General features: G+C 53.8%; 6 protein-coding genes across 6 annotated transcripts; 4 read left to right on the top strand and 2 right to left on the bottom strand.

The window, feature by feature from the left end:
- Positions 1-1,562: 1,562 nt before the first annotated feature.
- On the top strand, positions 1,563-1,811 carry ACRALDRAFT_2102739 (uncharacterized protein; the record flags this gene model as incomplete). Its single annotated transcript, XM_071023111.1, has 1 exon — positions 1,563-1,811. One exon carries the CDS (start codon positions 1,563-1,565, stop codon positions 1,809-1,811), a length of 249 nt encoding a protein of 82 aa, XP_070875973.1.
- On the top strand, positions 1,808-2,413 carry ACRALDRAFT_2041507 (uncharacterized protein; the record flags this gene model as incomplete). Its single annotated transcript, XM_071021156.1, has 1 exon — positions 1,808-2,413. The coding sequence occupies one exon, from the start codon at positions 1,808-1,810 to the stop codon at positions 2,411-2,413; it is 606 nt and encodes a 201-aa protein (XP_070875972.1).
- A 2,137-nt stretch (positions 2,414-4,550) lies between these two features.
- ACRALDRAFT_208857 (uncharacterized protein) lies at positions 4,551-5,471 on the top strand (the record flags this gene model as incomplete). Its single annotated transcript, XM_071022520.1, has 9 exons — positions 4,551-4,632; positions 4,734-4,758; positions 4,790-4,815; positions 4,925-4,947; positions 5,002-5,054; positions 5,118-5,173; positions 5,219-5,273; positions 5,310-5,319; positions 5,376-5,471. 9 exons carry the CDS (start codon positions 4,551-4,553, stop codon positions 5,469-5,471), a joined length of 426 nt encoding a protein of 141 aa, XP_070875971.1.
- A 56-nt stretch (positions 5,472-5,527) lies between these two features.
- ACRALDRAFT_2018613 (uncharacterized protein) lies at positions 5,528-5,751 on the bottom strand (the record flags this gene model as incomplete). Its single annotated transcript, XM_071019940.1, has 3 exons — positions 5,528-5,561; positions 5,601-5,630; positions 5,666-5,751. The coding sequence occupies 3 exons, from the start codon at positions 5,749-5,751 to the stop codon at positions 5,528-5,530; spliced, it is 150 nt and encodes a 49-aa protein (XP_070875970.1).
- Positions 5,628-9,050, bottom strand: ACRALDRAFT_1080999 (uncharacterized protein). Its single transcript, XM_071019096.1, has 3 exons — positions 7,886-9,050; positions 7,619-7,809; positions 5,628-7,537 (listed from the first exon to the last, which is right to left on the bottom strand). Exons 1-3 carry the CDS (start codon positions 8,627-8,629, stop codon positions 6,277-6,279), a joined length of 2,196 nt encoding a protein of 731 aa, XP_070875969.1. The 5' UTR covers positions 8,630-9,050; the 3' UTR covers positions 5,628-6,276.
- A 1,258-nt stretch (positions 9,051-10,308) lies between these two features.
- ACRALDRAFT_1062617 (uncharacterized protein) lies at positions 10,309-11,759 on the top strand. Its single transcript, XM_071016637.1, has 3 exons — positions 10,309-10,651; positions 10,759-10,893; positions 11,063-11,759. The coding sequence occupies exons 1-3, from the start codon at positions 10,344-10,346 to the stop codon at positions 11,526-11,528; spliced, it is 909 nt and encodes a 302-aa protein (XP_070875968.1). The 5' UTR covers positions 10,309-10,343; the 3' UTR covers positions 11,529-11,759.
- Positions 11,760-12,019: the final 260 nt, after the last annotated feature.

Here is a 12,019-nt window from a genome sequence, read left to right as displayed (position 1 = left end):
TCGTACGTTGTATTCAGATTCGGCCGGGATTAAATCGGAGTTGTAAGTGGGTCTCACGGTGTACGTTGTACATATTGAGAAGAAATCCAAGACAGCCCAAGCCCATGGTGCCGTCTCCGTTTGGTAGGTACTCAGCTGTGTCGCTTTCAGCCCTCTAGCAGCTCCAGCAGACACATGGCGCACTAGCACCAGTCATCGTTGATCTCCAGTCAATCTTATGTCGAGAGATTAGACATGTGAGCCGGACTATCTTATGGTGTGGTGTCGACTCGTAATAATTCGTGGCCAAGCGTGCGTGTCGTGTCGTCTCTGTCGTTTCAGATATATCAACCCAGCGTTGCCTTCCGTCGTACTATTATCAGTTATCTTAGAGGGGCGAGGACTCAACGTCGGAAGCGACCCCCACGACCAAGTGCGAAAAGCCGCTCAGAGATTCTAGAAGGCTTTCTTTGCCCGGCACCCAAAATCGGCAAAGACCACCTATAATCATTCATTATCCAGCCTTCTCTCATACGACCGCGTTTGCCCAACACGGTCTCCTTGAATATCAATCAGCTGATACGTTGTACGTTGTATTCGTACCATCAGCCAGGCCACGACTCGGGGAGACAACCGCATTCAGAACCCAACGGTGTCAAGTCTCAACTTCGCCTTAATTTTAGTACAGCACCTCCACACCAGAGGCTCGTTAGTCTCTTTCTCTTTCCGGCGCGCCCTGCGTTGTGTCGCACGCTCATACTTCAAACGTACGTTGTACGTGTACTGCACGTTGTTCGTTGTACGGCGAGTTGCATATGTGGTGTTTGCTGCACGCGCCCCCTGGCCCTCTCACCCCCGACGCTCTATAACGTATGTGTCTACAATGCAGCCGTCGCTCTCGTCGCTCCCCTCACTCTCGTCATAGGGCCCGCATCCCACTTCCCATCTTGGCATTGCTGTCGTCAGAAGAGCTCATTTATGTACTTCCACTGAGACCTGTTTCTCTTTTCTTTTCCTCTTGTCCCTTGATTTCTTTATTCTCCGACAAACAAACACATAGCTCTATCCTCTACCTTTATCTTGCTGCCTGTGCCTAACGCCGAAAAGTACCTTCCGCCCGGCCTTGCCCAACGCAACCCCGGTACCCTTGTCACTGCTGGAAAAAAAAAAAAAACGTGGGTATTTCCTCGGAAGTACCAAGTACTTGTACACATCCGTTGACCCTCTCCACCCTTTTGTCTCTGTACCCCTGCACATTGTCTTGGCCCTACCTTGCCCTGCCTTGCCCTGCCCGTTCCACCCTTTGCTGTCATACATATATCCGGCATAATAAAGCATCTGACCCCTCGGGTCGATCACTCTTAAAGTCCCCCTTCCCACTTCTCACGGAGCCTTCCTTCAACCTTTTGTCAACTACATTATTTCGATACCGGACACATGGCCTGACCCTTCATCCAAAGAAACAATTCTCATCATCCCACACAGACCACGACCACACCCACGCTCACGCCTACGCCTCAACCAACGCTCTCTGATACTCATACGCCTACCGTAACCGTCGCATCCACACGACTGGCTTCGCCATGTCTACGTCACGTCCCGCGGCCGTCCACGTCGGGAGCTGTTCATCATCATCCGGTTCTGATTCTGACGTCTCGGCAACCATGGACTCTACTCCCGTTATCGTCTCGGTCGAGACCATCCGCTGCATGCGCTGCGCCGCCTCCATTGAAGTGACGTCCACCGACGACCCCAGCATCTACGGCATGGTGCGCATCTCGACCAACTTGTATTACTGCGATCGTTGTGCAAAGAAGACCGGCTTCAAATGAACGGCGGTCGCGAGAACGGAACGCTGGACCGGACCATGAGTCACGTGTGCAAGACTTGCTGCCACGGCCAGTATTATCCGCAAACTACATCAACCGTTGAAAAGTACCCACCGAGACGACACTTCTCCACACGATACTGCGAGACGGGGCAGAACGAAAAGAAAGAGACAAAGGCAAAAACTCGCGCCGTCTTCGAACTGCCTGTTGCTGGTGCATATGGCTACCAGCGACCATTGCACGTGGATGTGGTCAGCCTACCGCTTACGCATGAAGCATTCATCTGCTGGCCACAAAAAGTCGTACGGAAGCAGATGCCAAGGGTCAGATTGCCCTTCGCACTGCGCCAAAGCTCCGCATACCCGAGAGAAAGCTTATCCCGTTTCACCAAATACCACCATCGCGCTTCGGTGTGGAAAACGCGCAAACAAGGACTGGATGGAAGGACGGAAGCAACGCCTCTTCACCTGTGTCAGGCGCTGGGTATCTCGGCGACTGGAAGAAACCCCTTTTTGTTCAGATCGGCCTTGTTCACGGACAATGGGCGACACCTCGACGCAGGGGCGACAGATCATGCGCCCGCGAACGAATGGATCGAGGAATGAAATTCCCTCTTCACTTTACGAATATTTTCTTTACGGCGGTATCTGGAGTCGGACTAGGTACATGGGCGGCTTCTTACGTGCCGCTCCGGGACACCCTATTGGGCGCCTCAAGAACAGTCCGATTTACCGTGGCCGTTTCGTCCGAACCGCCAGTCGCAAAGCACCCTCCCTCCCACAGCCCAACTCGATAGCAAAATCCATGCGATTTCTCTTCCTTCTACGCGCACCCTCTCTTCTTCCACTTATGTTGCTCATTGAACATTCGTGTGATGCCGATGAAGACAAACCATTACCACTTTCAAAAACACTCTTGTTCTTCGATGCACTACGATACACACTTGTGCGTACGGGGCAGCGACAAGCACCATCACATCATCGTGCATGGCCAGTGCTGTCCTGTGGGCGGGACTGGATGTGATTGGTTCCTGCGGGTTGGACCAAAGTCCGGCCCTTTTTTCTTCTTTCTACCGTTTTCTTCTTGCGCGGGCCATCGAGTGGGGATAGAAGAAGGGGGTGGGGTGTTTGTTTCTGTTTCGAATCGATCTGGGGAGATCGGATTCTACCGATGCTGCTCTTCCAATGGCCTGTTTTCGGCTCCCGGGTTTAGGGGAAGGGGAAAAAGAACGAGGACCAAGTGTCCCGATATTTCTTCATCTCTTTAGTTCCCGTCCCATTATCCTCTTGTCGAATGTTTCACTTTTTCATTTCATATTTCATTTCTTTTCCTCTCTGATGTTACTAACATGGACACCGAACGCCTGGTCTCGCGTCATATTTTAGCATGTGCCTTATTTTCATTTCAGCGGGCCGCTGACGTCGTCTTGCATGGGGTGCATACGGTCCAGACCAAATCTGGCCGGTGCTGCACTGGTGAGGGGGGTTTCACGGAAAAAGTCGTTTGGTTGTTTTTATGCAACGGGGCTCTGGTGGGACTGACGAGTTCTATGAATGGCTTCATTGCCTTGTTTTTCTTTTTTGGGGGGTTGGGAATGAGGGCCGTTTGTACATACTTTGATGTGTCTACGTTGTATGAGCGAATTTCCACGACTGGGGGGCAGGACCTCGCCTCTAGCATGAGCACGAATATACGATAAGATACGATGCCAATATTTTGCAGTTTCGAGGATGATGGCTTCCTGTGATTGAATTAGAATTGTTGGCGTCTTGCTGTTAACAGCGCAAGAGATGGTCTCTGGGTTGCTACATTGTACGAGAGAAGAAACGTAGGTAATAGGAGGGACGCATTGTCAGGACTGCGAAGAAAGCTGACTGGATTGGGTTGCATACATGGGATTCATTCTATTTTGAGAGTCTCACTCTTGTCCTTGTCCTGTCCTGCTTCTACACATATGTGGCCTCTTCCTCCGGGTGGTGGATACGAGTGCGGCACAGACGATGGTTTGCAGCGAGACAAGGACGGTCGTAAATTATCGTTACTATTTCTGGTCGGATACTCCTACAATGGCTTGTTTATCCAGAAGTGAGTGACCATAATAATATCTTGCCTTGCAACGAAAGTATGCATGGCACTTGGGTGTCCGGGGAGAAATAGGTAGGGATCAACGCCTATGCATACAACGTAGGTAGGCAGCGGTACGTTGTAACTGGAGTAACTCGAATAGCCCTGGCCGTCCATCTCGATGTGCCTGTCGCCGTATGTATTCGTATTCGTAATCAATTATTACCTATACAACACCTATATTACTTCCCCGACCCCTAACAGGAATAACTACTGCATTGGTATAGGTAGTCCTTATCCAGGTGGCCTGCCTGCAGCAAGAAAGACCAAAAAAAGAAGCCCAAATTAGCCAAATTAGGGCTCGTGCAGCTGAGACTATTCAAGGGGATTGAGGCTGCAGTTCCCCTACCCAGGCTGGCGAGTTGCATGTGTGGCGCTCTAGAGGTGTGGTGAGCTTGTCTGGCATGCAGGGGAATACTACAAAAGTAACAAACACTCTGTACCCGCACATTGTCGATGTGCTCGGTAGTTTCGATGGGAAGAGATGGGGGAGCAGGGTAATCAGTGCTACTTTACTCCGTTTGACTGCCCCTTTGGGTCTGTGGAAGGCCTGGACTTTGTCTGGAGCAATGTCGCCAACCTGTACAACTAAATACTTACCGGGAATATCCTTCGTCGATGATCCGCTGGGCCCTCCTGTTCGTGTCGCACGAGGCTGCAAAGCAGATGTCATTGTGCATCTGTGCTGGGTTGACCGGTGGTGGGTAAGAGGAGATGCGCGTCCCTGCTTTGGACTACTGCGAACACAACGTACAATGTACCTATGCGGGAGGGGGTGATTATAGGTCAGAGCTTGAACAGAGGATTTTGCTCTGACCAGAGCCAGGTCAGAGGTAATTACAACTGTCAACATGAAGTTCTAAGACTGTCAACAGTCTGACCAGTCATCGGGCTCTGAGCTATAAACGCCCCCTCCCGCGTAGGTACTTAGTAGGTACTCAATGTACTTCGTACAACGTATGTACAATGTACGACGCAAGTACTTGCATGAGGGTTCACTGACGGGGAATTGAATGTCCCCCCCCCAAAAAAAAAAAAAAAAAGTCTTTTATTTCATGTTCCTCGCCAGGACGGTTTATACCCCATCTCTGTCCTCGCCAGTCTCATCTTGGCCACGACGTCGTGCAATCAAACGCCGTATAGCCTAGTGCTTACCCGAACATGGCGATGGCTTGTCCAGACAAGCGAGATCCAAGGTCCATTTAAGCTCATGTACCAGTACGGACTTGGTTGCCGCCAGAGTGGAAAAGGGGGTGGCTATTGAACCTGACCCTGTACTAGTGGAGGCGCAACGCAATCCATGACGGACATGATCCCTTTCCAGCTCGACTTGCATCGTTGGTAACATCTGATCGTGTCACCATGTCCCCTGTCCAGTGACGCTATTGTGTGCAACCTCATCTCAAATCTCGATCGCACGACACTATGATATCTTCTTCCCAGGACCCTGAAACCAACTACCCCAATGCTGACATTGTGCGACACTTTGTACTTGCCCCTACAAAGTACGAAGTACATTACATGTTGCCGTTTCGCTAATAACGTACAGTGACAGAACAAAACTGTCGAGCAAATGTACTTACAGCTCCACGTCATCAGGCAGGCGTAGGTAGGTACACATGTTCGACACTTGTGTCCACTTACTGTACATAACGGGAAAACGGAAACCAGACGGTCAACAACTCAACTTGGAATAGCCTCAAGTTTCCACCAAAAACGGACAACAGCGAAACATGGAGAGAGAGTATGTGTGTGTCTTGGCTCTTTGATTCCACTTGATGAATTGCTCGCTGGATACTGGCTCTCCCTTCCAATCCATTCCTCGTCCACCTGTGTAAACATCACTTTCAGTTTGTTGCAGCGCCCTCCCCCTTCTGCGTCGCCCTCATTGCTCCTGGGATCCCCTCTCCCCATAAAATCCATGCATCCCATCCGTCCACCATCTCCGGCTCGGCTTCGGTGACACTACGCAATGATCCAAGACAGTGGCTAGTCGTATAGATACAATTCAACTCCAGACGAAATCGAAAGACGATAAAAGAGAGAGATGACCATGATGATGGTTGGCATGACAGTCGCTCCCACGCCAAGGGGCCCGTCCAGTAGGCCTGTAAACGCCGGCTCCGTCCGTCCGTTATATGGCATACAATTAAAAGACTCGCCCAAGAAAGAGGGAAAAAATAAAATAAAATAAAAATAGGACAAGTTGATAGAGGTGGGGGGAAACGTAGGGGACAGGGAGAAAGAACTGGGTATGTGGGCGGCGTGTTAAGGTGTTGTTTGTCGTTTGCGTCAACAGACGCGTTATCCGAACACTCCATGTGTATGCTCGGTCGCTTCCCAATCACGGCGCCCCGGCGTACCCAGGCGCATCATTGTCGTCCTCCTCATCGTCCTCGGCATGCTCCCAGACATGCGGCTCCCCCTCAAAGTACGGTATCAACTCGACCCCGATGGTCCTCTGCACCATCTTGGACAGCATGGCGTACTTCTCCCGGGACCGCTTCATCCACGGCTCCAGCGTGAGCGTGCTGTGGAAGCAGTACATGTTGGGCCGTCCCCTGACCCGGTTCGCCATCTTGGACCTCTTGAGCTCCCTCCACGTGCTGAACGCCATGGTCTGGTCCAGCGCCTTCTCGGGGCACGTGAGGAAGAGCAGGTACGCCTGCGTGAACCGGAACCCGAGCGTCTCGGTCCCGGCCGTGCCGTGCTCGTCCAGGACGCCCCGCTCGAGCGCCTGCAGGTCCGCAAAGAGCCCGCCCAGCTTGTGCGTGTCGACGTAGCCGTGCAGCATGGCGAGGTCCACCCAGAACCGCGTCACGTAGGGGGACCGCCGCCCGTAGATCTTCTCCATCTCCCCCGCCAGCACCGGCACGCTGCCCCACACGAGCTCCGTCAGCGCCGACGCCCCGTGTTTCTGCTGCATCTCGTACAGGCAGTTGAACGCCAACCGGAGCGGGTGCATCGCCTCGTACTTGGTCGCCGTGTACGACGCCACGTACTGGGAAATGGCCAGCACCACGTCGAGGTTCCGGTGCGCCATGGCCAGCACCAGTTCGCGGAGCCCCTGCGACGAGAGCCGCCGCAGGTCCAGCTCCAGCTCCCCAAAGGCCCGCGACAGGATGTCGCCCGCTGGCCCGTTTTGCCCGCTCGCGAAGAGCCTCCCGGCCTCGTAGATCATGTCGCTGGACCCGGCTCCCCATGTGAGCGTCGATGCCCACCCGCGAGGCTTGCCCGGCCCCGTCTCTTGTTCTTGTTGTCGGAGGTGGAGGAATACCCGGTTCATGTTGCCCACGAGCAGTTCCTGTGCGTGGAGCTGGTCCGGCGGTCGCAGGTAGGTCAATCCCGGCGGTGGCGTCGGGGTTCGGCACCGCACATGGGGGGGTAGTTCCGCGGGCGACGCGAGATCGAGAAGATCGTACTCTGTGACTCCCTTCCGTTTCAAGTAGGTTCGTAGGTTGACGGGCCTTCCGTTACGGATAAACTCGGTCACTTTCCCCTTGGCGTCTCGCTCGAACTTCATCGCCAGCAACTTCTTGATCTCGTCCACCGTGTTGTTTTTGGCGAAACCCCACTGTGAGAACCTTGTCTTGTACATCTTCGCCCTAGGAATATCCCCGGTATCAGCGAATGGCGGTCAACGCGGGAAGCATCAGGTGAAAGGCAACGGCCGGGGAGATACGTACGACGCCTCGAATCCATGACATTCTTTCATGATCTGCATCACTTCTTTCAGCGGTTTTCCCTCGTCGAGATACAATTGCCGAATCACGTATTTGTACGTTTCCCACTTGTCTGGGGGGAGATATTTGCGAGGCTGCCTGCTTTCTGTCCGAGATTTGGACAGGTGACGGGGTCTGGGGTTGCTGGCCCCGGACTGCTTCAGTTAGAGGATAAGTGGCATAAAGAATGGACAGATGGAAAAAAAAAAAGAAGGTAGCTGGTGCACATACTGGCGATGGTATTGTTTGCGCTGTATGCGCTGATGGTACATCAACTGGCTGTGTCGTGCCGACAAGGAAATGGCTGGCAGGAGATGGTACCGAAGTGAAAGTGGTCGGACAGGAAACATTTGTCCTTTGTACCCCTCCTTCTGCTTTTGCATACTCCTCATCCAGCGTGAATGAAGGCGTGTGCGGTGCCGCGGCGCCATGTGTCCAGTGGTCTATCGAGTTGGGCGAGGTCGACATGAGGCCGTTGCCCATATGGGCCTGCATGGACGCCGGTGGACTGGCGAGGTAGCTTGGCGATGGAGGGGTGTTTCCGACAGGCGTGCTCACCATGTGATCGACGGGGCACAGAGGCCTGGACACCAGTTGATCGTGTGTCTCGTTGGAGACGTGATAAGGTAAAGCGGAGGCATCTTGGTGATAGGGGGAGACGGGCATAAGCGACACTGGCGGTCGCGTCTCATATGGCGCTGCACCGTCGGGGTTCGAGTTTGTAGGCAGGGCGGCCGACGGGCCCCAACCCAAAGACGACGACGGGCTGTACGCTTCCCGAATCACGAGATCATGCTGATGAGCCGGGTAGAACGGCGGTCCGGACGTGGCCAGGTAAGACGAATCTGCGTGAGGAGCATGATGGGTGGTGGCATGGACGGGAAAATCGTGACCATGGAGATTATCATGGTCACAGTGAGGAGGAGGAAGAGCTGGTGGTGGCCCGTTTAGCGAACCGGCGCCCGAGTTGAACATGTCTTAATTGCTAATGGTGTAGGGGTGCCGCGCTGTCGGGTCGATTCACGGGATGAACGGTCCCGAGGCAACGGCCAGTGTCAGTGTTACACCGCCTTTCTCCAGGGCATGGGCTCCTGTCTGCGCTGCGTCATGAATCGGAGCAGATAAGTCCTTCTGACGGCCGGCAAACGCCGAAAAAAAGAGTGTCGATTGCTCCCTGGGCAAAAACAAAAGAGAAGGATGTACGTTGTATGTACAAACGATGTAAAACAAAAGTGCCTGCGGGACTTTTTGGGACGAGGGGGGCCGCCTGGCTCGGCTGGTAGATGAAGTTATGTCCCATTGATTGCCGCATGAGAAAGCAGACCGCGGGAGGGGCGAAAAGACCCCTGAAAGGGCGGCACCACAACCCCAGGTCGTTTTTTCGCGGGGGATAAGGAAAAGGCCTAGCTTGGTTTGGCTTTCCTCCCACTCACAGCGCAAGAAAGCAACAGGCGGGCCCCCTGTGGAGTGGGAGAAATACAACGTATGTATACGTTGTAGTGGGAGGATGGGTCTGTTTTCGCGCCCGCTGACTTGGGGGAAATGGGTCGCCTGTATCCACTCCGCTTGGGCTGAACTGGGCTTAGCAGACATGGCGGAGAGGAGACGGAGAGACATGACTCTTGATGGAATGCGAATTCCGGTGAGGTTTCACAACATACAGGCCAGGTCGGTAGGAACTCGTAGCTTTTTGGAGGTGACAGGACAGGGAACATGTTGCATAGTGACGATGAGGATAGGTACGTTGTATTGTGGTTTTGCCGTGCTTGTTCTTTTTGTTCCGGATCCGCTTTGAATATGCAAGCGGCTGCAGACGACGATTTTCGGCGATGGACCGGCCCGGAAATCGTTGGTGTCCACGGGCCTGGTACTCTCGAGTTGTTGAACCATGGGAGCTGGCTTGGAACAAGTCTCGCTGAAACCGGCCAAAAACCACCGTGTTGGTATGGTGTACGTTGTATGGACAGGAGCAACGGCTTCGATTACCAAAATAAAGTCTCAGCGCACAGGACGTGACGAAACCCGGTCATCGACTAAAGGCCCCTCAACCTAAGAGCCGGGGAGCGCCGGCAGTCGAGGGAAGCGTGTCTCAGCGGCATTCAAATCAAGCCCCGAGACGTCCCACCACCCGACAACTGCCACTAGATTCTCACTTAAAGGATGCGATTTGATCCGCCTGTTATCTCACCAATTATAAGAGCTGGATCGGATTTGGTGGCGGTTATCTAGTCTCGAGGAGGGCTTAGCAGTCGGGAAGACTCGGCACAGACGTCAAGTGAAGAGTGCCGAATAACTCTCAATTACCGGCAGCGTAGGGCAGACCGCGGCGAGTATGCTGGTGCTTATTGTTACCACTGAAGAACATCGACAGGCATGACTGCGACCGAGTTAGCTTTGGCCTCGACCGGAAGAAATATGTTGCGAGCCGGCCAGGAACGGATTTCAGATCATGTGAAAAAGCCCCACAATTTGCTTACGAAGTACAACGTATATCAAAATGATCCACATGTCCTGCCAATCATAATTTTTCGACGAGACGCGGACGCCCGGGGTACGGACCCTCCTCCACACTTTGTTGAAACTCCCCGACGAGGTCGGTCGATCTCCTTGGGCACAGCTTACAACGTAATTATCTATTCTAGGTAGGCATCGAAGCTAGTAATAACTTAAGACCCTCGTTGCCTTTCAAATGGCACCACAAATTTCCTTTCAAGGGCTACTCAAAAACGCCGTTAGCTTCCTCTCGCGACTCCCATCGCAGATACCGTCATCTCCACCCACTGACCAGAGCGACGTCGTACATGCGCCTTACGGACCCCTTGGCGACCTGCCCTCTTGTCCCATCGACGGCCCCATTAGCTGTCGCAACAACACCCCCGCCACCGGCGATACCTGCTGCTTCGTACATCCCAGTGGACGGTTCTTGCTCGCGCAATTCTGGGACCGGGAGGCTCACGTCCGCGGCGCAGAGGAGGACTGGACCTTGCATGGACTCTGGTTGGTCTCCCTCTGGCTCACCGAACTTTGGTGCAACCTGGCTTGGCTTCGCACATTAGAAACAAATAGATAAAACGGGCTTCAACTACTAATGCTCCCATGAATAGGCCCGATCATTGCGATGGGAGCTACGACGTCTACTGCGGCATGACGCCTCATTTCAGCAACATCTCGGACATACTAACCCAATATGGCCAGGAGGACCTCCTTACGCTCATGCACCGATACTGGGTGGCAGCATAGTACGTGTAGATATACCTGACGTCGGGCCCACCCCACTTCCCCGGCCCTTCTCCGTTCTCTCGCATCGCTGTGTTCGGGCTGTCGTCCTGTTTCTTCATGCCAAGGCGAGCTCAGCCTCTTACCGATTGTATGTATGTCGCCGACTGATCCTTGGTAACCTCTTCGCAGCGGATCCAGCGAGCACCTCTGGGCACACGAGTATAACAAACACGCCAGCTGCATCAACACCCTCGCCTCGTCCTGCTATGGCGATGGCTACCGGCCGGGCATGGAGGCTGTTGACTACTTCACCCGCGCGTTCCATCTGTTCCGGAACCTGGACACTTACATGGCGTTGTCGTGGGCCGGCATCGTCCCAACCCACGAGCACCGATATGAGCTGGCGGGGATCCAGAAGGCGCTGCAGAAACACAGCGGCGGTCGCGTCGTTTTGAAGTGCAGCGGCCACGAGAGGTCTGTGCTCCATGAGGCTTGGTACGCCTTCTTCGTGCAGGGCAACCTGCAGTCGGGCCAGTTCATACCGGCGAGAGATTACGGGGAGCACGGCGACGTTGGCAACTGCGCTGACCGGGTTTGGTATCTTCCAAAGAAGTGTCCGTGGCCCGGTGGGTGCGATAGGGGCGTGGAGCTATGACCTGCAAGGGCGCAAGCAGGAGCATGGACGAGAGCGCGCAGCGCGGCTTGGAAAGGAGTCGAAGGCCAGTATGACCGGCGTTTTGGGGGTGCGTAAATACGTCGTAACACTTTGGCTCTCTAGATGAACGGGGTGAGTGTCCTTTGCAGCATTTATGACTTTTGGAATGTTGATTGTGTGTCAAGTCAGCTCGGACGGAAATAGACCTCCCTATTCGAGCTGGCAAGTTTTCCGTCTTAATTCCTTCCACCGCGTGGCAGAGAGACCGCTGCGCGCTTAGAGAAGACGATCGAATAATCAAGATGACTTGCCGCGATGGAAGGAATGCGGGAGTCGTTCCGGATGAGCCGGGCCCATGATCTACCTTCAGTGAAATCGGTTTCGAAATCTGAGAAGGCCAATGTCGTCTAGAAGTGGCGGGATGAGAGTAGCTGGCATAGTTGTTATCTAACTTGCGACTTGAAAGAATGTGAGGTTCATCCCCGACTCGA

This window comes from Sodiomyces alcalophilus, assembly GCF_042370955.1.
Source record: "Sodiomyces alcalophilus JCM 7366 unplaced genomic scaffold ACRALscaffold_3, whole genome shotgun sequence".
Taxonomy (NCBI): Eukaryota; Fungi; Ascomycota; class Sordariomycetes; order Glomerellales; family Plectosphaerellaceae; genus Sodiomyces; species Sodiomyces alcalophilus.
The sequence above is the reverse complement of the archived record's forward strand: the minus strand, read 5'-3'. Positions and strand labels throughout refer to the sequence as shown.